The sequence below is a fragment of the Phocoena phocoena genome, chromosome 6 (assembly GCF_963924675.1).
Source record: "Phocoena phocoena chromosome 6, mPhoPho1.1, whole genome shotgun sequence".
Classification (NCBI taxonomy): domain Eukaryota; kingdom Metazoa; phylum Chordata; class Mammalia; order Artiodactyla; family Phocoenidae; genus Phocoena; species Phocoena phocoena.
In genome coordinates this window covers 10,985,828-11,013,154 of record NC_089224.1, presented here as the reverse complement: position 1 = coordinate 11,013,154, position 27,327 = coordinate 10,985,828, and the positions used below count along the sequence as shown (strand labels likewise).

At 40.2% G+C, this 27,327-nt stretch overlaps 1 protein-coding gene across 2 annotated transcripts in view; it reads left to right on the top strand.

The window, feature by feature from the left end:
* Positions 1–27,327, top strand: part of ELP3 (elongator acetyltransferase complex subunit 3) — a 109,453-nt gene that overhangs the window by 44,320 nt on the left and 37,806 nt on the right. For both annotated transcript variants that reach the window (XM_065878640.1, XM_065878641.1), the window contains 3 exons: positions 1,332–1,493; positions 4,596–4,722; positions 13,156–13,349. In XM_065878640.1, the coding sequence (XP_065734712.1) occupies positions 1,332–1,493; positions 4,596–4,722; positions 13,156–13,349 (483 nt within the window). The remainder of the gene's footprint in view (positions 1–1,331; positions 1,494–4,595; positions 4,723–13,155; positions 13,350–27,327) is intronic.

Here is a 27,327-nt window from a genome sequence, read left to right as displayed (position 1 = left end):
CGCAGTGGTTGAGAATCCGCCTGCCAATGCAGGGGATGTGGGTTCGAGCCCTGGGCTGGGAAGATCCCACATGCCGCGGAGCAGCTAAGCCCGTGCGCCACAACTACTGAGCCTGTGCTCTAGAGCCCGTGAGCCAAAGCTACTGAGGCCCATGCGCCAGGAGCTCGTGCTCCACAACAGGAGAAGCCACTGCAGTGAGAAGCCCACACACTGCAACGAAGAGCAGCCCCCGCTCGCCACAACTAGAGAAAGCCTGCACGCAGCAATGAAGACCCCAACGCAGCCAAAATAAATAAATAAATAAATTTAAAATGGTCCTCACTACTCTGATATCTGGGTTTAGTGAAGGAGAAAAATGATTCCTAATTTTGTAAGTTGTTGCTAAGATGAATAGGCTTGACAAAAAGACTTGTGGGTTTAGAAGACATTTCATCTGAATTATTCCTATGATCATCGTGCATACCCTCCCTTCCCCCCTCTTTTGTTTTCTTTTATTTAACATAACTCTAAAATATGGAGTGGGAAATATATAATGCAGATGGTTTTCACTTCCATGAAAAATCGTTGCTAGGAATTGAAAATTAGGGTCTCACAGTTGAAATCCCTGCTTTCAAGGAGATTATGGCTGCAGCACACTGAGGAGAATAATAATGATAATGGTGATGATAACATTACTTTGTGCTGGCTCAGTCACATCAGTCCCATGAGGTATAGCTACTATTATCCTCATTTTGCAGATAATGAAACCGAAGCACAGGGAGGTTAATAACTTTCCTGTTTGCATAGTTAGGAAATAGCAGAGCCAGGATTTGAACTCAGATAGTCTGGCTCCAGAGCCCACGCTCTTTTTTTTTAACTGTTTTTAAAATTTTATTTATTTTATTTATTTTTGGCTGAATTGGGTCTTCGTTGCTGCACGTGGGCTTTTTCTAGTTGCTTTGAGCGGGGGCTACTCTTCATTGCGGTATGCGGGCTTCTTATTGCAGTGGCTTCTCTTGTTGCAGAGCACGGGCTCTAGGCACACGGGCTTCAGTAGTTGTGGCACGCAGGCTCAGTAGTTGTGACTCGCGGGCTCTAGAGCGCAGGCTCAGTAGTTGAGGCGCACGGGCTTAGTTGCTCTGCGGCATGTGGGATCTTCCCGGACCAGGGTTCGAACCCGTGTCCCCTGCATTGGCAGGCAGATTCTTAACCACTGCACCACCAGGGAAGTCCGAGCCCATGCTCTTAACCACTGGGTTAGAGCCGGGAGGACAAAAGGAAGACATCCTTTAAATGAGAGCAGATGTCCTAAAGCTTTGGCAAGTTGTTTACTTTTCGATTTTACTCTACAGGTATTCTGAGAGAAGCCTCACAAAGTGCATCGGAATTACTATTGAGACCAGACCAGATTATTGCATGAAGCGGCATTTAAGTGATATGTTGACTTATGGCTGCACAAGGCTGGAGATTGGGGTGCAGAGTGTCTATGAGGATGTGGCCAGAGATACCAATCGGTAAGACGGTGCAGATGATCTTGCACAAGCCTTCCTTTTCCCCCACCGATTGGATCTGTGTTACTACCCATCTGACAGGGAGAGGTCTAGTTATTCCTCCTATTCATTCTTCTGTCTGTGCTCTTAATTCCATCTCCTCCTTCCTTGATTTTCTGTCTTTGTTTACTGGCTTTTTTCCAGTAGTCTATAAACATGCTCATCTCTCTTCCAATTCTTGCGATAAATAGCCTTTCCCATATGGAAAGCAGAGGGCAGGGCTCAAGGTTAGTAGTTTAAAGCATGAGAGAAGGCCAAGGAGAATAGGAACAAAGAAAAGGGTTTGAACAAGAAGGAAACTAGTGTGAGATTTAAGAGATTAGTTTTGGTGAAGCAAATGCCAGTTGGTAGGGTAGTGAAAGAAAGGCTGGTGAGGTGATGGGTATAAACTTTGAGAAATTTGGGAGTCTAAGGAAGGAAAGAAATAAGGGTTGATAGAGCCATATGAAGTTCTCTTCCCTCCAGAAATAAAGGCAGGCTTCAGGGAGTAAGTGTGTGTTGAGTTGGACCTTAAAGGCTGCTTCATTTTAATAGGATTTGGGTAGACATGGCAGAGGTTTGTGCTCGGAGAAGGAAGTAAAGGGAAACTAGGGAAACACATGGGTCAGCATCTTAGCAACAACCAGGAAGAGTGCCAGGCTAAGGAGGGCAGATGCTTCCCGTTAGGTAGTAGAGGTCTATTAAACATTCTGCACAGGAAGAGTCAGGTGGATATCAAGCTTGAGAAAGATCAGCCTGCATAGGGTGCGTTCTTGTCGGGGAAGGCTTGAACCGGGAACGCTGGTAGGGCTGCTGCAGTAACCAAGGCTACGCCAGAGAGGTACCTTGGGGGTGGAAGGAGTCTCTGGAAGGTCAGGGAAGCTTTTCGAAGAAAGTGACATTGAAGCTGAGACTTACAGGAAGAGTCTGAGTTAGTCAGGTGGGGAAGAGGCAGATTTTTTCAGGCAGAAAGAGGAGTGCGAGCAAGCTCCTGAGGATAGGAGCACGTGGCACATTTCGGGAAGTTGGAGTGGTTTCATCTGGTGGGAGTGTGGAGCGTGAGGTAGGAGCGTGGTAAGAGGTGAGGCTGACAGGGTCAGCAGGACGGCCAGACCGTGGGGCGCCTTAGAAGTCAGCCCAGCAAGTTTGGGCTTTAATCCAAGGCCCGGCTGCAAGCTAACTTGTGATCAAGGCACGTCTGCATTTTATTTTATTTATTTATTTATTTTAAAAGATTCGTTTTTTATTTTATTTTATTTATTTACTTTTGGCTGCGTCAGGTCTCGGTTGCGGCACGCAGGCTCCTTGTTATGGTGCACGGGCTTCTCTCTATTTGTGGCGTGCGGGTTTTCTCTTCTCTAGTTGTGCACGGGCTCTGTAGTTTGAGGCATGCGGGCTCTAGTTGAGGCACACGGGCCCAGCTGACCTGCGACATGTGGAATCTCAGTTCCCTGACCAGGGATTGCACCCGCGTCCCCTGCATTGGAAGGCGGATTCTTTACCACTGGACCAGCAGGGAAGTCCTGGGGATCACAGTGTCAGGGTGGACTAAGGAGACCAAGCTAGAAGCAAGGTCAGTTCAGAGGCTGCTGCGGTAATTTAAGCAGGAAATGATGTCCTGAAAAGCAGTGTTCGGTGACTGAGTGGGAATGAGGGTAAGAGAGAATGGGAAATAATGAGGCTTGGAGGGAAGATGAGTTTCATTTTGAATAAACTAAGTTTTAGATGCTTGTGGGACAGCTGGTTGAAGGTTTGCTTTAGAGCGGGCTGTCCAGCAGAACATTCTGCAGTGACTGAAATGTTCTGTACCCGCACTGTCCACTGTGACAGCACAACCGAGGAATTGAATTTTTCATCTGAATTAATTTAAAGATAAACTTGAATAACCACGTGTGCCTCGTGACTCTAATATTGTACAGTGCAGCATTAGAGTATTGGATGTTTGGGCGTGGTGTCAGAAGAGAGGCCTGGCCCAGTCATATAGATTGAGAAGTCGTTAGCAAAAAGAGATTAGAGGGGCTTCCCTGGTGGCGCAGTGGTTGAGAGTCCGCCTGCCGATGCAGGGGACACGGGTTCGTGCCCCGGTCCGGGAGGATCCCACATGCCGCGGAGTGGCTGGGCCCGTGAGCCATGGGCGCTGAGCCTGCGCGTCCGGATCCGCAACAGGAGAGGCCACAACAGTGAGAGGTCCGCGTACTGTAAAAAAAAAAAAAAAGAGAGAGAGATAGATTAGAGATGGAAGCCATGGAAATGGATGGGAACCTTCAGAGAGTGGGAAGGAGTCCATGGTTTGTAGGATTCTTTGGTGGTGAATGGGAGTGGCTAGGTAGTGAAAGGATTGACACAGGGCTTCAGTCTTTAGTAGCCCCAAACTATTATTCGGGCTTGCTTCTTACTTGAATGTGGCACTAGAATGTTAAGATGATTTATATAGCTGGCCCCAAATGATTCTGCCTTGTCACTAAATCATTCTCTCTTCTTACTTTTTTTTTTAGGGCCCTCCAACCCACCAGAGTGAAATCTACTTTGTGTATAGATGTATCCCTCCCTCCCTCCCTCCCCCCTCCCTCCCTCCCTCCCTCTTTCCCTCTCTCTCTCTCTCTCTCTCTCTCTCTCTCTCTCCTCTCTTTCCTCTCTTCCCCCCCATTTCTTTCTCCAAATGAAATTATTTGTTAAAAGATTTTTAAAGGAAAGAGCATAACAAGATGCTGCTCCTGCATGGTTTTGAGCTCATTATTCTTGTTTTTAACCTAGATATTTACATTAGCAAGCTTATTTTGGCCGATGATGCTAAATCAAATAATATTAGTGTATATTAACTCCTGTGACCTCAGTCACTTACTGTCAGAACTTTGAGTAAGTGCATAAGGGAATTTCTGAGAAATATCTCAGAAGTAAAATTATTTTTTTCCAGGCCTTCTCAGAGGTGGAGATGTAAAAATGACTTTCTAAGATTTCTTTTTCCCCAACCATATTCTTCATTATAGAGCTACTGTTACCTGTCTCAGAGATTGTTTTCCCTCTATTCCTTGTACTCACCTTGTTGCCCATTTATTTGTGTAACAGGTAGTGAATTTTCTTCTTCAGGGGCCACACTGTGAAGGCGGTATGTGAGTCCTTTCACCTGGCCAAAGATTCTGGTTTCAAAGTTGTGGCTCATATGATGCCCGATCTGCCAAATGTGGGACTAGAGAGAGACATTGAACAGTTTACAGTAAGTGTTACCTTAAACCAAGCTACTTGAGAATGCCTCTGCATGCTGCTTCTACCCTCTCTGCGCTTTGATTATTTACTGTTGATTTTTTTCCCATTATTAAAGCAAGACATTCTCATTATGACACAGTGGAGAAAGAGGAGTCACTCACAGCCCCGACACCAAATAAAACTCTAACATGTCAGTATACTCCCAGGACTTTTTTATACTTAGGATTTTTTAGGGGATGGGGTGGGTGATACATAGATACACAAAGATATACTTACACTTACATATATGATAGTAATTATTTTAATAGCTTTTTCACTAACATTATAGCAAGCATTTATTCCTGTTATAGCCTGGTCTCTGTTAAAAGGTTAACATATTTAAATATCCACTGAATTTCCATTGAACAAATATGCCATACTTCGCTTAACCACTTCCAGTTTTTTTAATTGAAGATATTATCAGTTTTTGATATTGTAAATAGACTGCACATCAACAAATTTTACGCCTGTAATTTTTTGTAGTATTTAGGGTTATTTCTTTAGGACAAATTCCCTGGAGTAGAATTACCAGGTGAAGGTATAACTACTTTAAGAATCTCACCATATTACTTAGTTGTTTTTCCCGGGGTTGTAACAACTTACACTCATTTCAGCAGGGTTATCTTTTTCCCAAAATAATTCTCTCCTATGTATGTATTTTCTACATACATACATATATACACACACACACACACACACACATATACAATATTTTATCTTCGTTAATTTGATGGATAAAAGTGCCGTTTCAACTTGTATTTTGTAATTATAGGTAATGTATTTTTCAGGTTTGTATTTAATAAGTATAATTCTTTCATCTTTTTGGAATTGTGTGTTTTTGTCCTCTGACCAGTTACTCTATTCGATATGAATATTTTTAATATTAATTATATGGACTTTCTAAGTAATAACATTATGGATTTTTTATATTTGTTAAAAATATTTTCCCCGACCTATCCTTGACCTTTTGTTTCTGTTGTCAAATCTATCTTACTTACTTACTTACTTTCTCAGTGATGATTTCTTAAGATACTTCTAAGCTTAGAACTGCCTTTCTCGTACAGCATTTCATTAAACAGTGGAAGAAAATATTCTGTTTTCCTCTAGCCTTTCTGTTCTTTGAATTTTAATACCTAACTCTGGGGTTCATTTGTTTGTTCGTTTGTTTGTTTGTTTTTACTCCATCACATGTTAGCTTTGTCTTGGGAAATGAGATTGCTCAAAACGCTTTTTTACTTCTGATTCTCAAATAGGGAAAGTGGCTTAAGGATATCCTTTTAGAGAAGAGAATGAAAATATTTATCAAGTTATTTCATCCACAAAATTGCTTTTATTTTGCTCTGTTTATTAGAGCAGTAGAATTCATCATGCCTTATTTGTGAAGTTAATAATTATTTCCTTTTAAAAAGTTTATTATTTCTAAGCCAATGAATTACAAATAAAAGCCTGTTTTATAAGACAGCATTAATTCACAGAGGTTATTAATTCCCCCATATTGACTATGTAATAGATTTTGAGTCTAATATCTTCCCCTCAGTTGTACTAGCCAGGCACCCAGACTTAAGGCCTAAAAGGCACCTGAAACACACTTTTCTTTAGCACAGCTCCTAGGTGGGCCAGTGGTATAACCAGAATTCATAACTTTAAGTGCCCTTGGAAAAAATATGTCAAGTGATAGCAAATAGCTGAGTCTTAAAATTCATTTTCTTAGTGTCTTCAAAATAAAGAATAGTTCAGAAATAATATTGCAAAGACAGCCCTTCATGTAAACGGATTTATCTGCTTGTTTATAATCTTTTCAAAGAAACCTTCAGGGAATGTGAGCAGACCATATGCCTTTTCTAACTGCATCCCAGCAAATGAGTAACAAAATAGAGCTAAAATGAGAAATCTGATTTCTCTCTAGAGAAAAATTCTCTAAAAAATTAATCTATAGATGGTCTTAAATATTTTTACAAATCAATTAAAAAAAAAAAAAAAAGACATGGGCTTCCCTGGTGGTGCAGTGGTTGAGAGTCTGCCTGCTGATGCAGGGGACACGGGTTCATGCCCCGGTCCGGGAAGATCCCACATGCCGCGGAGCAGCTAGGCCTGTGAGCCATGGCTGCTGAGCCTGCGCATCCGGAGCCTGTGCTCCGCAACGGGAGAGGCCACAACAGTAAGAGGCCCGCGTACCACAAAAAAAAAAAAAAAAAAAAAGGACCACCTAATAGGAGAATGGGGGAAAAAAAAAAAACTTGAACAAACACTTCACAGATAGGATATTCAAATATTCAGTAAAACTATTTAAAAGTTCTCAAAGTCATTTATCTTCAAAGAAATGAAATTTAAAACTACAATACATGGCTACTGTATACTCATCAGAATAGCTAAGAATAGCTAAAATGAAAAAAGACAATATCAAGTGTTGGTAAGAGTATGGAGCAACTGGAACTTTCATTTACTGCCAGTGGGAATATAGTACATCATATTAGAAAACTGTTTGACAGTATCTGCTAAAAGTGAACGTAGGCATACTCCATGACCCAGCCATTCTACTCCTTCACGTTTACCCAACAGAAATGCACACACATATTTACCAAGACACAGTCACAAATTACTGAGTGTAGTATCGTCAGATTGGAAACAACCCAAGTGTCCATTAAAGTCAAATACATCAATATTGTAAGTTGTGGTGTAGTCAAACAATGAAATACATAAAACAATAAGAGTAAATTAATTATGACTTCATGCAACAACGTGGCTGATTCTATTCAACAATATTGAGCAAAGGAAACCAGATCCAAAAGACTACCTAACGTACAATCCTATTAATGTGAGGTTCAGAAGCTTTGGATGGAACTGTAGCTGGAAACAGGCATATGGTAGGCTTCTGAGGTTTGGATAAGGTGCCTTTTCTTGATTTGAGTGTCTAGGTGCTGGCTACATGATTTGTAAAAATCTATCAAGGTGTACACTTATGATTTGTGTACTTTTTTATACTAAGATATATTTCAATAAAAGGTTTACTAAAATTTTTTTAAACTAGTTTTTGTTTAAGAAATCCTGTTTGGGCCTATTTGGAATTCACAACTTTTCCTGAATTAGTAGGCAGTATATTTTACACTTTAAAAACTTCTTTTTTCCCTACTTTATTTTATTGTCACATTATTAGCGACCCACAGATACAGTTCCCTTAATGTGTTTTATCCATAGGGAGGGTTGCTAAGTAAAGGGTCTACTTGTATAATTGTAGAAGTCTAAAAAATGTTATATCTGTAGAGGACAAGATAGCCTTGCCTGGCATGGATCCATAAAGCCTCTACCCAGCTATGTGCCTGCATGTGTTAGTTATAAATTGGCTTTGCTCTCACACCTTGTTGCTTAGGTCAGTTCCAGGTCGCTAAGAGCAGGGCTGGTCATTTGCGTCTGTTCATTGCAGATTCACACTCTTATCTTGTGGTAGGTACAGAGCTCATAGCTGTTTGTGATAAATAGCACTTGCTTATATTTTTCAGTAACTGAGATTTATTTTTGAAGTGAAGTTTTCCTTTTTCTTATAAGCTGAAAGTCCTGGTTGTGATGGAGAATGTTTAACATCTTAGGAATTTATCCTCCGAGCATTAACTTCACCCTTTCCATCTGTCCTCAGGCCTCCAAAATGGTATATCATTTACTACTCAAAATAACCTTTAGCTGTTTTTGTATTTTATTCTTTTAAAATTAGACTGCTCCTGGATATCCAAGCTCAGGTTGCTGAAAATGCCTAGAGAGTGTCAGTTTCTCTTGAGGAGAAATTTATCTCCAGAACCTCTTGTCAGTAATGCGAAATCTTTCAAAGTCCATTAATGTTTGCCCACCCTTTGGACACTCAGAAGTTCTTTTTTTTCCCCACTGAGCTGTTTTTCCTAAAAGCCAGTATGATCAAGTTACAGTTTGGCAGGTATGGTTAGAGGTGTTTGTTGTTATTACGTCTTCATTTGCTCGGTTTTCCTAATGTAAAGGCCTGATACTTAAGGTAATATCATAGAATACAGGTAGTGTAGAATTATATCAGAAAAGACCACCTGTTGCAGCCTCCTCAGATAAGGAAACAAGACCTGACGCAGTTAAGTAACTGTTAAAGGCCATGGTGAGTCTCAGGTAGAAGCAGGCTCTTAGGAAGGCACCCTTTCTTTTGCACCTTTCTGTGTCGCCTTTCTTAGGCCAAGGAAAGTCTGCTTTATGATGAATCACTATGCATGACCTGAATGATGTTGAAATCCTGGTCGGGTTGGATCTTACAGATACAGAACTTTCCGTTTTCAGTTATTTTTTATTTGTATCAAAGGAATACATGCAAAATTTTAAAAGTCAAGTTGTACTGTACGGCCTACAGTGAAAAACAGCAGTACCCTGCCTTCCTTTCCCTTGAGTGCCCCCATGTCATTTACAAACGCTTCAGTGTCCCTGCTTCCTCCAAATCCACTGCAGCTTGGCTTCTACTCACTGCCCGCCAACACACGCACACACACTCTCTCTCGCGCGCTCTCTCTCTCTCTCTCTCTCTCTCTCTCTCAAACTATTCTCTCAAACACTGTAAAGTACTTGGTAATCTCCAAATCCAAAGGATACTTCTTGGCTGACATTTTATCCAGTCTTAGCACCTGTTATTGTTAAAGACTCTCCAGTTTTAAATTCTCACCTCCCTGGCTTTTGTGACTCTGCTGTCCCCTGGTTCCCTTTTTAACCTCTAGGACTATTTCTTTTCCACTAGATCTTCTTTTTCTTCCCACCACTTAAATGTGGCTTGTCTTTTGCTCTCATCTATATGCTCGTCTTTCTTCTGTTGTTCTAACTTTACCACTTATACTTCAATTAATCTCATTTCCTCTCCAGCCTTAAGCCTTAGCTCTTAAGTCCAATTGCTGAATACTCTTCAACTAGCACCAGATGTCTTACTTGTACCTCGGACTTAACGTGTCCAATATGGACATACTTCATTCCCCCCGTGGTCTCCTCGTCTTCTGTTTCCTGTGATATTGGTGTTCCATCATCCACATACCCTCCCAAGCTAGACATTCAGTCATTCAGAAGGAAAGAGAGAATATGTGGAGCCAGACTGGGCCTAGTTTGAATCCTGGCCCCACCCGCCACTTGGTAGCAAACGGACTGCTTTGTTCCTCAGTTTCCTCATCTCTGAATGAGGCTGTTGTGAAGGTGGGCAGAGGTAATGCATGCATCATGCTTAGAAGAATGCCTGGCACATAGAGAGTGCTCAGTACATCACTGCTGCTGCTGCTGTCGCTGTTCCCTCTACCGTGGGTCTAATCTAACAGGAGGTCCTGTCTATTACTCCCTCTGAATATTTTTGAGGGCTGTCGCCTCCTCTTCATCCCCACTGCCACAACTTCAGTTCATGCTTTTGTCAGCTCACTGCACAGGTAGACAGCTGCTTAGCTAAGTCCCACGGTCACCAGCCATGTTCCCTTCTAATGTATCACCCACATTGCCGCCAAAATGATGTTTATTAAATTAATTATCTTTATAGTATAAAAGGTATTAATTAATAAAGTTATTATTAACTAGTGTTTGAAAATCCAGTAAGTCCTAAAGGGGTCACATCAAAACACCGTAGTCCTCCGCCACTTTCAACTGTTGTGGCCAGGCCAGGGGAGGTGGGGGGTGGGCTCCCAGTATTTACCACTATGTTTCCTTCTTCTATGCTTGGATTCCTGTTTCCTGACTATCAGTAGAGAGATTCTCTTGTCTTACTGTTACCAATACAATAGTTAAAGAGTTAATTCTTGGAACTCCCATTCTCCCAATATTATTAGGCCACTATTTTAGTTATGTGAGTAGTCAGTGTTTTCATTACAGTTTTTACATAAATTATTATTATTTGCATGGAGCCAAGTAATATACTATACTTACTTTCTTTTCTTAAATAACTTTGTTTTTCCTAGAGTTAACAGTAAAATTGTCTTATTTCTTTATTTGCTTATTAGTTCTCTGAGTATATGTAACCTTCAAGTGTGCCCATTCAGTGTTAAAGCCCCTCTCTCAGTGGCCGACCCTATCAGATATTCTCTAAGTCCCTTTTTTAGGCTAGAGACATAACTCCTAGAGGTCTAATCTTCCAGCTCCAAACTGGACTGGCAGTTCTCTGTGCCTAGTTCACAGAGGTCTTCCTTAGGGCTCCTCTTCTCCACTCTCTAGGATTGGATTCTTTGTTTTTTAGAAACCAAGTTAATCCTTTTTATTGGTTTACTCCTTTACTTTACTAAAACACATTCTCCAGCAGCTTTCTAAGAAAGGATTCATCATGGGAAGTAAGCCTTTTACATGCCCCAAAATGTCTCTGTTCTAATACCTTCACACTTACAGAATTCTGTGAAATTATTTTCCCTCCTTTTTTTTTTTTTTTAAACTCCTTATTGACTGGGGTATTTTTGCAGAAATTAATGCCTGTGGCCGGCAATTTTTATTTCGGCTGATCAAAATTAATTCTGTTATTTCACTAACACTTTGTGGGTTATTACATTCAGTAGTTACACCTGACACACCTGTAAAGTCTTCTAATTTTCATGAAATGTCTTCAGTCCACTCTTCTGTAGAAGCAAAGGAGCATTCTCCAGCATCGTGAGTTTCATTTTCACTTTCTGTATCAGAATCACTCACTAAGGTTTTTGTCTTTTTGTTGGTATAATATTCACATCATCTGAATCATAACTATATTCTGAAGAACTGTCATTACTGCTATTTCTGATCCATGCTCGTTCCTGGGACTCTGGTGTGACTGAGCTGCCCTTTCATCCGTATCCCCCTTTGCAGATAGTTTGTTTACAGTTTTCTTCATTTGCAAAGTCATTTACCAATCTTCCACCCATTTTCTGTCTTCCAAAAATTTATTGCTATCACTTATTCCCCCTCCTGTCTCCTCTGATGTTCTCTTTGTTCTTCTGGGTTTATGCTTTTTTAAAAAATTATTTCCTCTTATTTCAGTGTGATTTTGGAAGGAAAGGAAAGAAACATATTTTAATTCTCCATGTATAACCGGAAGTCCAGCACCAATTCCATCTATCATCATTCTTATGAAAGGATTATATCAGCCCATATGTCCCCCTAACTTATTACACGAGTAACCAGAAGTACTTTACTGAAATCCTGTGTTCCAATATAGATGCATACTAGGTAGAAAGTGACTTGCATACATACTCTTTGTGGATGGCTATAGAATATTAAAGACCTCATGAATCTTTAATATATAAATGTTACAGGGAAAATTACATGCAATTACAGAAGAATAGCCCTAAGAGCAAATGGTGCACAAAGATTATAGCATTTAAGACTGTGACAGAAATCAATGAGAGAGATTGAAAACTCTATAGTTATATATTTCTTTGAAAACCAAGTTAAACAATGGAAAGCTCTGTAAGAATAACAGCACAAGATAAAAAAGCATTTTCACAATTCAAAAGACACAGTACTGCTGGCCATTTAAGTACTAACGCCAGGGTCGGGGTGAGAGGGAGCTGTATGAGTCCACCTTCATTCCTCTATCACATGTCAAGCGAAATCAAGATAAGAGCAGATTAGCAGTGCAAAGTCATAGAAAGGAGAATGCCTGATGTCTCCTTGCTACATCCCAAGTAAAGAAATAAGGCAGCCAGCTGGGATGATACAGTGCAGGAAATTACTATGTCAAAGTAGATGAATTAGATGTATCCCTCAGTGTCCAGATAACAAATGGACTGTGTGTATCCCGGGTTAGGAATGGTGCCGGTTGGCCTGAGGACAAAATAGTCATATCCAGCGGTCGGCATACTTTTTCTGCAAAGGGCCATATAGTAGACAGTTTAGGTTTTGCAGCCCAGATGATGATCTATGTCACAACTTTTAAAAGTTTAAACAATTAAATACATTCCATTATTAAAGGAGGATGCAGTCTGGAGGTGAAGCCAGGCATCAGATAAATTGTCAGTATGATGCTGCTAGGAAGGCAAGAATACAGAATTCCAAAAAACATTTTTAAGTGAAGCAACTTGTATTTGAACGTCGGGAAGACCTCTCTGAAGAACTGGCATTCAAGCTGAGACCTGAAGATTAGCTAGACGAAGAAAAACGGATGAAATTTCCAGGCAGAGGAAATTGCCTTTGCAAAGACAGAAAAGCAAGGTGGGGAGGGCAGCATGCGATGACACCACAGCAGTGGACCGGGGTTGGGTTGGTTGGCAAGGGCTTGGTCACCCAGCACACACATGTTTTGTTCCACTGAGGCTGTAAAAACAATGAGTTTCTGTTCTGTCTACCTTCCCTCGCTTGATAGGAAGGAAAGTCAGTCTAAGGACCACATAGGTGTGTGAGAGAAGCCAGCCCCAGATTGAAACTTCACTATGGGTAATCTCCATATAACTAATGGAGAAGTCATTTTCTCTATTCACAGGAGTTTTTTGAGAACCCTGCTTTTCGTCCTGATGGTTTGAAACTCTACCCTACCCTGGTGATTCGTGGAACTGGGCTTTATGAGCTGTGGAAATCGGGAAGATACAAGAGTTATTCTCCCAGTGACCTGATTGAATTGGTGGCCCGGATCCTTGCCCTCGTGCCTCCGTGGACTCGAGTGTACCGAGTGCAGAGGTAATGTGTTAATCTTTTATGCCAGAAGTCATCAGTGACGAGTCTTATCTGTTAACAGTTTCTAATGAGAAGAGTCTTACTGCAAATTGATGGGTTTGAATTTTTTTTAATTAAAAATGGGACACCTAGAATGCTGTCTGTAGATAGAGAGGATGGAAATGATAGGACAGCACGTCCAAGCCTCTTTGCCAGTATCACGTTTATTCACATGTTCATCTCTCCATTCGCGAGCCAGGAGATGGAGGATGATGGGAAGTGGGCATGGTGTTTGGTTCCAGGAGCTTGTGATCTACATCAGCGTCTCCTTTCTCAGATCTGCTCCAACCCAGATACTCTAGTTGTGGGAGGAGGACGTCGAGCCATGTGTCTGTTATCCCTGTTCTAGAGCCTCTGAAGAAAAAAGAAAGAGTATCAACGAGCATTCTTTACTGACATTAATGTAAATGTGGAGAAAGAGTGACATATTCCTGATAGTGTGAAGGAAATCATCTGAACTACTTTTCTAGGAGAAACTGAGATCTCATTTACAATCGTGGTCTTTTTTTTTTTTTTTAAATAGAAACATAACACTGAAGGAAAAATTTAGAAGCCATAAAGTTATCTATTTACCTACAATCCTGACAAAGCCATTCCTGTACTTCCTGGTCGTTAAGGCACATTTCCACCACCCTGCCAAAAACTGCCTGGATTCCAGTATTACCAGTACAAGGCCAAATGGGGATCGATAAATGCATGTCCAGTCAGCTGCTGTGACTAGGATTCCACTGAGCACAACAACTGTGCTACTAATAACATAAAGCAGAGCTATCAACTAAAGGAAAATTATCAAGGATATAAAATAATGGATTTCCTTAAAGGTCAAAGGGTACTTCCACCACATTTCTGGCACAGCGTATTTATTTCTCAAATTTTTAAAATTATTGGCCCAACTTGACCTAAATTGCTTAATGATCTCTATTTTTTAAAATACAGGTAAAAATACTAAGGAGATAGTGACTAGAAAATCAGCCATCAAAATCATTTGCATTATCCTTCCTCTTCTCTTCCACCTTTCTGGAACAATTCAGTCCAAAAGACATTAGGAGCTACTGAGCAACGCAGGCATCCACACGAGGGACACAGGGAGCCGCAGGGCCCAGAGCACGGGGAGAAGGGTGTTCTCGGGGGGGGGGAGGTGGTGGTGTGGTTCAGGCTGCTGCAGCCCAGATGTGTGAGGAAGGCGTCCTCACTGAGGGCTGACCTGGCACCAGATGTCAGAGCTCAGTAGGGCGAGGAGGATGTGTCTGAGGGGTGTGGAGACGAGGACAGCAACAGAGGGTCAGTAACTTGCAAGGGGTGGATCTAATAAGCAGATAATATTAAGGATAATGGGAGCTGGGTTTTCTGTTATCTGAAAAGGGAATGACAAATAGGAAAAAGGAGAAAATTCGAATGTACCCCATGGTGTTTGGGAATAGGAGATACTGGTGTGAACTTGTGGTTTTCAACATATTGGTAGAGATAGAAATAATTGTAAATGTAACAAACAATAACAAATACAATGGTGTGTGCACGTGTCCTTTTCACAGTCTGTTTAATGGCCACGATTTTTGCACTTTTGTGCTGTTTGTTGGTGATTTCACTGTTTAAAATGACCTCTAAGCATAGTACTGAAGTGTTGTGTGTAGTGTTCCTGAGTGCAGGAAGGCTATGCTGTGCCTTAATTATGGGGATTGCCTTGTGTGATACTGTTTTTCCCTTGCTGCTTTTCATATGTTTTCTTTGTATTTAATTTTTGACAGTTTGATTAGAAAAGGCATGTGTTAGATTAGCTTCATTCAGACATGAGCTATGAGTTTCATGATAATGAATCATCTGCCTATTTATTGAGAGAGAGAGAGAGAGAGACACCTTAAACAGAAATACACATAAAGTAAGGTCATGTGTTGATCAGCTGATGGAAATGCTGTGACCAGAGGCTCACAGGAAGCTGGGATGGAGTCTAGGATTAGACAATAGTAAAGTGCCAATGTTAGTTTTCCTGTATTACTGTTATCCAAGAGAATATCCTTGTTGTAGGAAATACTTAGAGTATTCTGGGGGTATTGGGACATCTTGTTCCCAATTTACTTTCAAGTATTATACTTCAGGAATACAGTTATTTGTACCACACTTGGGAATTTTTCTGTGACTTTGAGATTGTTTCAAAAACTTAATACAATAGAAACAAAGATGCAATAAGTAATACTAATAACAACAAAAGAAAAATAGTATTTGCATTTAACTCACTGGGGCAACCATAGAGCAGTGAAGCCATCACTGGGGCAACCAGAGAACAGTGAAGACACTACTTCCCAGCAGCAGAGCAGGGCAACAGATATCACAGAATAGAAATTTCACAGCCATAGACACCATACTTTTCCTACCAAGAGTAACAAGGCATAGATCACACGGGCAATAAGATGAAGAATTTGCATTCTCCCCATTCATTTTTAGCTTTAAATTTCTTTTTTTTTTTTTACATCTTTATTGGAGTATAATTGCTTTACAATGGTGTGTTAGTTTCTGCTTTATAACAAAGTGAATCAGTTATACATATACATATGTTCCCATGTCTCTTCCCTCTTGCATCTCCCTCCCTCCCTCCCTCCCTCCCTCCCTCCCTCCCTCCCTATCCCACCCCTCCAGGCGGTCACAAAGCACTGAGCTGACCTCCCTGTGCTATGCGGCTGCTTCCCACTAGCTATCTACCTTACAATTGGTAGTGTATATATGTCCATGCCTCTCTCTCGCTTTATCACAGCTTACCCTTCCCCCTCCCCATATCCTCAAGTCCATTCTCCAGTAGGTCTGTGTCTTTATTCCTGTCTTACCCCTAGGTTCTTCATGACATTTTTTTTCTTAAATTCCATATATATGTGTTAGCATACGGTATTTGTCTTTCTCTTTCTGACTTACTTCACTCTGTATGACAGACTCTAGGTCTATCCACCTCATTACAAATAGCTCAATTTCGTTTCTTTTTATGGCTGAGTAGTATTCCATTGTATATATGTGCCACATCTTCTTTATCCGTTCATCCGATGATGGACACTTAGGTTGTTTCCATCTAAGGGCTATTGTAAATAGAGCTGCAATGAACATTTTGGTACATGACTCTTTTTGAATTATGGTTTTCTCAGGGTATATGCCCAGTAGTGGGATTGCTGGGTCATATGGTAGTTCTATTTGTAGTTTTTTAAGGAACCTCCATACTGTTTTCCATAGTGGCTGTATCAATTCACATTCCCACCAGCAGTGCAAGAGTGTTCCCTTTTCTCCACACCCCCTCCAGCATTTATTGTTTCTAGATTTTTTGATGATGGCCATTCTGACTGGTGTGAGATGATATCTCATTGTAGTTTTGATTTGCATTTTTCTAATGATTAATGATGTTGAGCATTCTTTCATGTGTTTGTTGGCAATCTGTATATCTTCTTTGGAGAAATGTGTATTGAGGTCTTCTGCCCATTTTTGGATTGGGTTGTTCGTTTTTTTGTTATTGAGCTGCATGAGCTGCATATAAATTTTGGAGATTAATCCTTTGTCAGTTGCTTCATTTGCAAATATTTTCTCCCATCCTGAGGGTTGTCTTTTGGTCTTGTTTATGGTTTCCTTTGCTGTGCAAAAGCTTTGACGTTTCATTAGGTCCCATTTATTTATTTTTGTTTTTATTTCCATTTCTCTAGGAGGTGGGTCAAAAAGGATCTTGCTGTGATTTATGTCATAGAGTGTTCTGCCTATGTTTTCCTCTAAGAGTTTGATAGTTTCTGGCCTTACATTTAGGTCTTTAATCTATTTTGAGCTTATTTTTGTGTATGGTGTTACGGAGTGATCTAATCTCATACTTTTACATGTACCTGTCCAGTTTTTCCAGCACCCCTTATTGAAGAGGCTGTCCTTTCTCCACTGTACATTCCTGCCTCCTTTATCAAAGATAAGGTGACCGTATGTGCATGGGTTTATCTCTGGGATTTGTATCCTGTTCCATTGATCTTTCTGTTTTTGTGCCAGTACCATACTGTCTTGATTACTGTAGCTTTGTAGTATAGTCTGGAGTCAGGGAGCCTGATTCCTCCAGCTCCGTTTTTCGTTCTCAAGATTGCTTTGACTATGCAGGGTCTTTTGTGTTTCCATACATATTGTGAAATTTTTTATTCTAGTTTTGTGAAAACTGCCAGTGGTAGTGTGATAGGGATTGCATTGAATCTGTAGATTGCTTTGGGTAGTAGAGTCATTTTCACAATGTTGATTCTTCCAATCCAAGAACATGGTATATCTCTCCATCTATTTGTATCACCTTTAATTTCTTTCATCAGTGTCTTACAGTTTTCTGCATACAGGTCTTTTGTCTCCTTAGGTAGGTTTATTCCTAGATATTTTATTCTCTTTGTTGCAATGGTAAATGGGAGTGTTTTCTTAATTTCTCTTTCAGATTTTTCATCATTAGTGTATAGGAATGCCAGAGATTTCTGTGCATTAATTTTGTATCCTGCTACTTTACCAAATTCATTGATTAGCTCTCGTAGTTTTCTGGTAGCATCTTTAGGATTCTCTATGCATAGTATCATGTCATCTGCAAACAGTGACAGCTTTACTTCTTTTCCGATTTGCATTCCTTTTATTTACTTTTCTTCTCTGATTGCTGTGGCTAAAACTTCCAAAACTATGTTGAACAATAGTGCTGAGAGTGGACAACCTTGTCTTGTTATTGGTCTTAGAGGGAATGGTTTCAGTTTTTCACCATTGAGAACCATGTTGGCTGTGGGTTTGTCATATATGGCCTTTATTATGTTGAGGAAAGTTCCCTCTGTGCCTACTTTCTGCAGGGTTTTTATCATAAATGGGTGTTGAATTTTGTTGAAAGCTTTTTCTGCATCTATTGAGATGTTCATATGGTTTTTCTCCTTCATTTTGTTAATATGGTGTATCACGTTGATTGATTTACATATATTGAAGAATCCTTGCATTCCTGGAATAAACCCCACTTGATCATGGTGTATGATCCTTTTAATGTGCTGTTGGATTCTGTTTGCTAGTATTTTGTTGAGGATTTTTGCATCTGTGTTCATCAGTGATATTGGCCTGTAGTTTTCTTTCTTTGTGGCAACCTTGTCTGGTTTTGGTATCAAGGTAATGGTGGCCTCGTAGAATGAGTTTGGGAGTGTTCTTCCCTCTGCTATATTTTGGAAGAGTTTGAGAAGGATAGGTGTCAGCTCTTCTCTAAATGCTTGATAGAATTCGCCTGTGAAGCCATCTGGTCCTGGGCTTTTGTTTGTTGGAAGATTTTTAATCACAGTTTCAATTTCAGTGTTTGTGATTGGTCTGTTCATATTTTCTGTTTCTTCCTGATTCAGTTTTGGCAGGTTGTGCATTTCTAAGAATTTGTCCATTTCTTCCCGGTTGTCCATTTTATTGGTACAGAGTTGCTTGTAGTAATCTCTCATGATCTTTTCTATTTCTGCAGTGTCAGTTGTTACTTCTCCTTTTTCCATTTCTAATTCTGTTGATGTGAGTCTTCTCCCTTTTTTTCTTGATGAGTCTGGCTAATGGTTTATCTATTTTGTTTATCTTCTCAAACAACCAGCTTTTAGTTTTATTGATCTTTGCTATTGTTTCCTTCATTTATTTTTCATTTATTTCTGATCTGAATTTTATGATTTCTTTCCTTCTGCTAACTTTGGGGTTTTTTTGTTCTTCTTTCTCTAATTGCTTTAGGTGCAAGGTTAGGTTGTTTATTCGAGATGTTTCCTGTTTCTTAAGGTAGGATTCTATTGCTATAAACTTTCCTCTTAGAACTGCTTTTGCTGCATCCCATAGGTTTGGGGTCATCGTGTCTCCATTGTCACTTGTTTCTAGGTATTTTTTGATTTCCTCTTTGATTTCTTCAGTGATCACTTCGTTATTAAGTAGTGTATTGTTTAGCTTCCATGTGTTTGTATTTTTTACAGATCTTTTCCTGTAATTGATATCTAGTCTCATGGTGTTGTGGTCGGAAAAGATACTTGATACAATTTCAATTTTCTTAAATTTACCAAGGCTTGATTTGTGACCCAAGATATGATCTATCCTGCAGAATATTCCATGAGCACTTGAGAAAAATGTGTATTCTGTTGTTTTTGGATGGAATGTCCTGTAAATATCAATTAAGTCCATCTTGTTTAATGTATCATTTAAAGCTTGTGTTTCCTTATTTATTTTCATTTTGGATGATCTGTCCATTGGTGAAAGTGGGGTGTTAAAGTCCCCTACTATGAATGTGTTACTGTTGATTTCCCCTTTTATGGCTGTTAGTATTTGCCTTATGTATTGAGGTGCTCCTATGTTGGGTGCATAAATATTTACAATTGTTATATCTTCTTCTTGGATCGATCCCTTGATCATTATGTAGTGTCCTTCTTTGTCTCTTCTAATAGTCTTTATTTTAAAGTCTATTTTGTCTGATATGAGAATTGCTACTCCAGCTTTCTTTTGGTTTCCATTTGCATGGATTATCTTTTTCCATCCCCTTACTTTCAGTCTGTATGTGTCTCTAGGTCTGAAGTGGGTCTCTTGTAGACAGCAAATATATGGGTCTTGTTTTTGTATCCATTCAGCCAATCTGTTTCTTTTGGTGGGAGCATTTAGTCCATTTACATTTAAGGTAATTATCGATATGTATGTTCCTATTCCCATTTTCTTAATTGTTTTGGGTTCATTATTGTAGGTCTTTTCCTTCTCTTGTGTTTCTTGCCTAGAGAAGTTCCTTTAGCATTTTTTGTAAAGCTGGTTTGGAGGTGCTGAACTCTCTCTGGTTTTGCTTGTCTGTAAAGGTTTTAATTTCTCCATCAAATCTGAATGAGATCCTTGCTGGGTAGAGTAATCTTTATTGCAGCTTTTTCTCCTTCATCACTTTAAATGTGTCCTGCCACTCCCTTCTGGCTTGCAGAGTTTCTGCTGAAAGATCAGCTGTTAACCTTATGGGGTTAACATTGTGTGTTATTTGTTGTTTATCCCTTGCTGCTTTTAATATGTTTTCTTTGTATTTAATTTTTAACAGTTTGATTAATATGTGTCTTGGCATATTTCTCCTTGGATTTATCCTGTATGGGACTGTGCTTCCTGGACTTGATTAACTGTTTCCTTTCCCATATTAGGGAAGTTTTCAACTATGATCTCTTCAAATATTTTCTCAGTCCCTTTCTTTTTCTCTTCTTCTTCTGGAACCCCTATAATTCGAATGTTGGTCCGTTTAATGTTGTCCCAGAGGTCTCTGAGACTGTCCTCAGTTCTTTTCATTCTTTTTTCTTTATTCTGCTTTGCAGTAGTTATTTCCACTATTTTATCTTCCAGGTCACTTATCCGTTCTTCTGCCTCAGTTATTCTGCCATTGATCCCATGTAGAGTATTTTTTATTTCATTTATTGTATTGTTCATAATTGCTTGTTTCATCTTTAGTTCTTCTAGGTCCTTGTTAAATGCTTCTTGCATCTTGTCTATTCTATTTCCAAGATTTTGGATCATCTTTACTATCATTATTCTGAATTCTTTTTCAGGTAGACTGCCTATTTCCTCTTCATTTGTTAGGTCTGGTGGGTTTTTATCTTGCTCCTTCATCTGCTGTGTGTTTTTCTGTCTTCTCATTTTGCTTATCTTACTGTGTTTGGGGTCTCCTTTTTGCAGGCTGCAGGTTTGTAGTTCCCATTGTTTTTGGTGTCTGTCCCCAGTGGCTAAGGTTGGTTCAGTGGGTTGTGTAGGCTTCCTGGTGGAGGGGACTAGTGCCTTTGTTCTGATGGATGAGGCTGGATCTTGTCTTTCTGGTGGGCAGGTCCACGTCTGGTGGTGTGTTTTGGGGTGTCTGTGGACTTATTATGATTTTAGGCAGCCTCTCTGCTAACGGGTGGGGTTGTGTTCCTGTCTTGCTAGTTGTTTGGCATAGGGTGTCCAGCACTGTAGCTTGCTGGTCGTTGAGTGAAGCTGGGTGCTGGTGTTGAGATGGAGATCTCTGGGAGATTTTTGCTGTTTGATGTTATGTGGAGCTGGGAGGTCTCTTGTGGACCAGTGTCCTGAAGTTGGCTCTCCCACCTCAGAGGCACAGCACTGACTCCTGGCTGCAGCACCAAGAGCCTTTCATCTACATGGCTCAGAATGAAAGGGGGGAAAAGTAGAATGAAGGAATTAGTAGAAGAAAGAAAGGTAGAGAGAGAGAGGGAGGGAGGGAAGGAAGGAAAGAAAGAAAAAAAGAAAGAAGATAAAGTAAAATAAAATAAGTTATTAAAATAAAAAATAATTATTAAGAAAAAAAAATTTTTTAATGGATGGATAGAACCCTAGGACAAATAGTGGAAGCAAAGCTATAAAGACAAAGTCTCACACAGAAGCATACACATACACACTCACAAAAAGAGGAAAAGGGGAAAAAAATCATAAATCTTGCTCTCAAAGTCCACCTCCTCAATTTGGGATGATTCGTTGTCTACTCATGTATTTCACAGATGCAGGGTACATCAAGTTGATTGTGGAGCTTTAATCCGCTGCTTTTGAGGCTGCTGGGAGAGATTTCCCTTTCTCTTCTTTGTTCTCACAGCTCCCGGGTCTCAGCTTTGAATATGGCCCCGCCTCTGCGTGTAGGTCGCCAGAGGGCGTCTGTTCTTTACTCAGACAGGATGGGGTTAAAAGAGCGGCTGATTCGGGGGCTCTGGCTCACTCAGGCCAGGAGGAGGGAGGGGCATGGAGTGCAGGGCAAGCCTGCGGCGGCAGAGGCCGGCATGACGTTGCACACCCTGAGGCGCGCTGTGCGTTCTCCCGGGGAAGTTGTCCCTGGATCCCGGGACCCTGGCAGTGGCGGGCTGCACAGGCTCCTGGAAGGGGTGTGTGGAGAGTTACCTGTGCTCACACACAGGGTTCTTGGTGGCGGCAGCAGCAGCCTTAGCATCTTATGCCCGTCTCTGGGGTCCGCGCTTTTAGCCGCAGCTCACGCCTGTCTCTGGAGCTCCTTTAAGCAGCACTCTCAATCCCCTCTCCTCGCGCACCAGGAAACAAAGAGGGAAGAAAAAGTCTCTTGCCTCTTCGGCAGGTCCAGACTTTTCCCCGTACTCCCGGCTAGCTGTGGTGCACTAACCCCCTGCAGGCTGTGTTCACGCCGCCAGCCCCAGTCCTCTCCCTGGGATCCGACCAAAGCCTAAGCCTCAGCTCCCAGCCCCGCCCGCCCCGGCTGGTGAGCAGACAAATCTCTCAGGCTGGTGAGTGCCGGTCAGCACCAATCCTTTGTGCGGGAATCTCTCTGCTTTTCCCTCTGCACCCCTGTTGCTGTGCTCTCCTCCGCAGCTCCAAAGCTTCCCCCCTCCGCCACCTGCAGTCTCCGCCCGCAAGGGGGCTTCCTAGTGTGTGGAAACCTTTCCTCCTTCACAGCTCCCTCCCACTGGTGTGGGTCCTGTCCCTATCCTTTTGTCTCTGTTTATTCTTTTTTCTTTTGCCCTACCCAGGTACGTGGGGATTTCTTGCCTTTTGGGAGGTCTGAGGTCTTCTGCCAGCGTTCAGTAGGTGTTCTGTAGGAGTTGTTCCACGTGTAGATGTATTTCTGGTGTATCTGTGGGGAGGAAGGTGATCTCTGCGTCTTACTCTTCTGCCATCTTCCCCTCATCCTCCTTTTGCTTTAAATTTCTTACTGCTATAACCAGCGAGTCAAAAGCAACAAAGACATTGCTATAACATTAAGAGCTTAATTTTATAGGCTTTATGAAATACCACTATAGGACATTATCCTGGCTTACCACCAACTGAAAAAATAAGGATTTCAAGAAAACAGGAGCAGCAAATATAGTCTCTATAGGAAAATTGTAAAGAGGTCCTGACAGCAAGAATTAAGAATATGTATATTATACAACCAAAAGGGTGTACAAGGAGAAAGGCATGATATTATGGATAACGAACATGAGGCTGATTAAAGACACCTCCCTGTTCCCTGTTCTCCTGTCATGACCCCATTGCAGCTCTCTGGAGAGCTGTCCTTGTTCACATAGTACACTTAACACTTAATAACAATTTGGTAGCTGTGTTCTGATAAAACAGCTTCATATATCTGCATAAAAACTTTATGCTCCATTTACTGATGTTTTTAAAGTTATATTCAGATATAGCTGGAACTTGGTATATCTAGACTTCTAGAAAAAAACTTGTATCGAGGGCTTGATGGTAAAATCTTGAAAAAGAAGTGCTAAGGAAAGTGTTAATGGGTAACTCAGGTTTACATACAGATGTGTACAAGAGAAGGCTGAGTGTTTACACAGTGTTCAGGGGCTGAGAAACCTTTTGAGTTGGGAGAAGAGAATCGCAGTGTTTATTCTAGCTTCAGTTTTAAACTTTTAGAACGATTCTGAAAATGTAGAAAACTGATAGTGGTCTAGAAGTGCAGTTAAGTACGCTCTATTAATTTGGAAGCAGTTGGTTATGTCTTGCTGGAAAGAAACCATTGGCAAATGAAAAAGCCTCCTCGTAGGGTGTTTAATCCAGGTGATTTTAATAATTATAGTTAATTTTTGTTTTAAATCATAGTAAAGGAAAATCGTGTTTGTCTTTTTGTTCTGTGCCTTTAGAAAATCTGGCTATCTCTATGTTGGTTCACCTAGTGACAGCTTCTACTAATTACAAGCAACTTGCTTAGTGTTGACTAGGAAATCTAAACTTATACATGGAGGAGAAGATTTAAGGAATTATTTTCTAGACAGGTGTCAGAAGGAAGGAACAAAGGAAGAAAAATGGGAGGGAAGATACTTCAAGTGAAAACACAATGTTTTACACTTGTCTTTTTTTTAAAAAAACACTATAATTTACTATTAGATTACCTGATATTTTTCTAATTGGCCATTTTCCCCACCCCACCCCCCTTTTTTCTTAATTAATTTACACTTTAAATTTTATGACAGTTGAGTCAATACCATTTTACACAGTGTTTTTATGAAGTAGCATCCCAGTAGATGATTCTGTATTGCAGCCCTGAAGGGTGCAGTCAATGATTAAATGTAAAATTCTGTACAGGGACATGATGGAGCCACATTAAACTGCTGGTGCCCACAGGCTGTTTAACAGCTGTCTGCCTTGATGTGATTTTTTTAAATCACTGTGAAGCATTAGAATAGAATACCAATTTGCAGCCAAAAGATGCTTCTGAAGTGCGAGAAACTTCAGACCAAAAAAGCTCTAGACAGCATTTTGAAAGGCTTTTGATGAGCAGATTGCAAATATTAGTGCCTGTAAGCTTGAAATGTTACCTGTGAAAGAGATAAGTGAATATTCTTGAATGTAGTATCTCTTCAAGCCAAGAAAGTGAAACAAATTGAAAAACCTAAAAATAATTTTAAGTCCCACCTAGATGGATGTATCAAGTTCAGATGGTCAGTAATCTTACCTGGGTTTTGAACTCCTAGGAGTCTGTAACAGTGTCTATTTATATATTCCAAATTGCTTAATATACTCCTTTGCACATAGAAGATGCTCAACATATATAGAACTCTCTCTCTTCATTTTTAGTGAAAAAAACTTTATCACTGAAAGTGGAGATTGCCACATTTCTATTCCCTAATGAGGAAAAACTCCTGTCTGATACACTCCAGGCATTTCACTGCCAAAGACCATTAAAGCCATATTGCATTTGTAGTGACAGACATAAATTTAAGGACATTTATGAACTGTCAGCATCATTATAAAGCCCTGTGTTACCAGGTCCACACTGACTTGTGCTTTGGGGTAGTCAGTGCCAGCTTCAGGGACATGCGACCTGTATAGTCTCATAGGTCTTTAGCTTGGCCTAATGCTTTGCTCTCACCATCTTGAAACCATTAATAATTTTTTCAGAAGAGGCCCCCTGTTCTCCTTTTGCACTAGGCACCACAAATTATTAGCTAGCCCTGCTGGTAATTCTGTCTTTCTGTCATATAGTTCTGCTTAACAACACCATATGATAAGACCTTAGAGAGTTTACTTGTATTGAAAATTTTAGTGTCTTTTAAAAGTACCGGTTCACAAGAGATAATTGAGGAAATCAAAAATACCTAGAAACAAATCACAATGAAAACACGAGGACCCAAAACTTATGGGATGCAGCAAAAGCAGTTCTAAGAGGGAAGTTTATAGCAATACAATCCTACCTCAAAAGACAAGAAACATCTCAAACGACCTAACCTTACACTTAAAGCAATTAGAGAAAGAAGAACAAAAAAAACCCCCAAAGTTAGCAGAAGGAAAGAAATCATAAAGATCAGATCAGAAATAAATGAAAAAGAAATGAAGGGAACGATAGCAAAGATCAATAAAACTAAAAGCTTGTTGTTTGAGAAGATAAACAAAATTGACAAACCATTAGCCAGACTCAAGAAATAAAGGGAGAGGACTCAAATCAATAGAATAGAAATGAAAAAGGAAAAGTAACAACTGACACTGCAGAAATACAAAAGATCATGAGAGATTGCTACAGGCAACTATATGCCAATAAAATGGACAACCTGGAAGAAATGGACAAATTCTTGGAAAAGCACAACCTGCCAAGACTGAATCAGGAGGACAATATAAACAGACCAATCACAAGCACTGAAATTGAGACTGTGATTAAAAATCTTCCAACAAACAAAAGCCCAGGACCAGATGGCTTCACAGGCGAATTCTATCAAGCATTTAGAGAAGAGATAACATCAATCCTTCTCAAACTCTTCCAAAATATAGCAGAGGGAGGAACACTGAAAGTCATTCTACGAGGCCACCATCACCCTGATACCAAAATCAGACAAAGATGTAACAAAGAAAGAAAACTACAGGCCAGTATCACTGATGAACACAGATGCAAAAGTGCTCAACAGAATACTAGCAAACAGAATCCAACAGCACATTAAAAGGATCATACACCATGATCAAGTGGGGTTTATCCCAGGAATGCAAGGATTCTTCAGTATACGCAGATCAGTCAGTGTGATAAACCATATTAACAAACTGAAGGAGAAAAACCATATGATCATCTCAATAGATGCAGAAAAAACTTTCGACAAATTCAACACCCATTTATGATAAAAACCCTGCAGAAGGTAGGCATAGAAGGAACTTACCTCAACATAATAAAGGCCATATATGACAAACCCACAGCCAGCATGGTTCTCAGTGGTGAAAAACCGAAACCATTCCCTCTAAGACCAATAACAAGACAAGGTTGTCCACTCTCAGCACTATTGTTCAACATAGTTTTGGAAGTTTTAGCCACAGCAATCAGAGAAGAAAAATAAATAAAAGGAATGCAAATCGGAAAAGAAGTAAAGCTGTCACTGTTTGCAGATGACATGATACTATGCATAGAGAATCCTAAAGATGCTACCAGAAAACTGCTAGAGCTAATCAATGAATTTGGTAAAGTAGCAGGATACAAAATTAATGCACAGAAATCTCTGGCATTTCCTATACACTAATGATGAAAAATCTGAAAGAGAAATTAAGAAAACACTCCCATTTACCACTGCAACAAAAAGAATAAAATATCTAGGAATAAACCTACCTAAGGAGACAAAAGACCTGTATGCAAAAAACTATAAGACACTGATGAAAGAAATTAAAGATGATACAAACAGATGGGGAGATATACCATTTTCTTGGTTTGGAAGAATCAACATTGTGAAAATGACTATACTACCCAAAGCAATCTACATATTCAATGCAATCCCTGTCAAGCTACCAAAGGCATTTTTCACAGAACTAGAACAGAAAATTTTACAATTTGTATGGAAATGCAAAAGATCCCGCATAGCCAAAGCAATCTTGAGAAAGAAAAACAGAGCTGGAGGAATCAGGCTACCTGACTTCAGACTATACTACAAAGCTACAGTAATCAAGACAGTATGGTACTGGCACAAAAACAGAAAGGTAGATCAATGGAACAGGATACAAAGCCCAGAGATAAACCCACGCACATATGGTCACTGTATCTGTGACAAAGGAGGCAAGA